Source organism: Pteronotus mesoamericanus, unplaced genomic scaffold (assembly GCF_021234165.1).
Source record: "Pteronotus mesoamericanus isolate MK-2021 breed Mesoamerican mustached bat unplaced genomic scaffold, CSHL_Meso_final scaffold_827, whole genome shotgun sequence".
Lineage (NCBI taxonomy): Eukaryota > Metazoa > Chordata > Mammalia > Chiroptera > Mormoopidae > Pteronotus > Pteronotus mesoamericanus.
The window spans coordinates 31,800-33,276 of record NW_026555327.1 but is presented as its reverse complement, the minus strand read 5'-3'; the positions used below and the strand labels follow the sequence as shown (position 1 = coordinate 33,276).

Sequence of the window (1,477 nt, the reverse complement as noted above, 5' to 3'; positions counted from 1 at the left end):
TTTTAGTTTTATTTTTCTTACTGAAAACATTGAATAAGACACAAGAATTCTTCATGTGTCTTTACAAGGAGAAAGAATTCTAATGAGAAATGGCATGAGGGATGTTCCTAAAGATGCCAGACCACACACCAAATATGAAATCAATTTCTTGATTCTACAATATAAATGGTAGCGCTTTCGCTAGGTTACTATACTTGCATGTGTAAATGTGTCATGTATTTTTCCTATCCTGGTAGTCACCTCCACCACATGGAAGCAGACAATCTTACACAGATTTCAGAATTCCTTCTGCTGGGACTATCAGAGGCACCAGAGCTGCAGCCCTTTCTGTTTGGGCTGTTCCTCTCCATGTACCTGGTCACTGTGCTGGGAAACCTGCTCATCATCCTGGCCGTCAGCTCAGACTCCCGCCTCCACACGCCCATGTACTTCTTCCTCTGCAACCTGTCATTGACTGACATCTGTTTTACCTCAGTGACCGTCCCGAAGATGCTGGTGAACATCCAGACACAGAGCAAAGCCATCACCTATGCGGGCTGCGTCACCCAGATGTATTTTTTCTTAATCTTTGTAGGATTGGACAACTTCCTCCTGACCGTGATGGCCTATGACCGGTTTGTGGCCATCTGTCACCCCTTGCACTACATGGTCATCATGAACCCCCAGCTCTGTGGGCTGCTGGTTCTGCTGTCATGGGTCATGAGTGTACTGGATTCCTTGCTGCAGTGCTTAGTGGTGTTGCGACTATCTTTCTGTCCAGGCTTGGAAATCCACCACTTTTTTTGTGAAATCAAACAAATGATCCAGCTTTCTTGTTCTGACACCTTTCTTAATGACTTGGTGATGTATTTTGGAGTTGGGCTGCTGGGTGGTGGTCCCCTGGCTGGGATCTTATACTCTTACTCTAGGATAGTGTCCTCCATACGTGCCATCCCATCAGCTCAGGGGAAGTATAAAGCCTTTTCCACCTGTGCGTCTCACCTCTTGGTTGTCTCCTTATTTTATGGTACAGGCCTAGGCGTGTACCTCAGTTATTCTGGCACCCGCAGCTCACAGTCAAGTGCAACAGCCTCGGTGATGTACACCGTGGTCACACCCATGCTGAACCCCTTCATCTACAGTCTCAGGAACAGAGACATAAAGGGGGCTCTGAAAAGATTAGTTGGGATGGCAGCTCTTAAAGGGCCAGTTGTCCTAGGTCCAAGGAAATGCCCATGATTGCAGGCTTAAAGCCTCATAGGCCTCTGTAATGCGTTTTCGATCAGGTGGTAGAAAGAGAAATAAGTCTCTGTTCATTTCCTTGAGTTTCTGTTTGTACAATTTCAATTCATCTATACAATTTAAATCACTTTATTAACTTTTGACTTTGAGATATCTAGCTGCTTGTTCTTTGTCATTTTTCTCCTCTCTCAAATTGATTCCCAACCTAGCGTGAATTATTTGGAAATGCCCATTTATCTCATGACACTACATGGAT

The 1,477-nt window shown here is 44.9% G+C and overlaps 1 protein-coding gene across 1 annotated transcript; it reads left to right on the top strand.

Moving 5' to 3' along the window:
• Window positions 1-243: 243 nt before the first annotated feature.
• Window positions 244-1,218, top strand: LOC129062570 (olfactory receptor 7A10-like). The gene has a single exon (XM_054563576.1). The coding sequence runs from the start codon at window positions 250-252 to the stop codon at window positions 1,216-1,218; it is 969 nt and encodes a 322-aa protein (XP_054419551.1). The 5' UTR covers window positions 244-249.
• The last annotated feature ends 259 nt before the right edge of the window (window positions 1,219-1,477 follow it).

Excerpts from the sequence above, each read along its gene's own strand:
- LOC129062570 (XM_054563576.1), top strand. The coding sequence starts at position 250 with ATGGAAGCAGACAATCTTACACAGATTTCAGAATTCCTTCTGCTGGGA.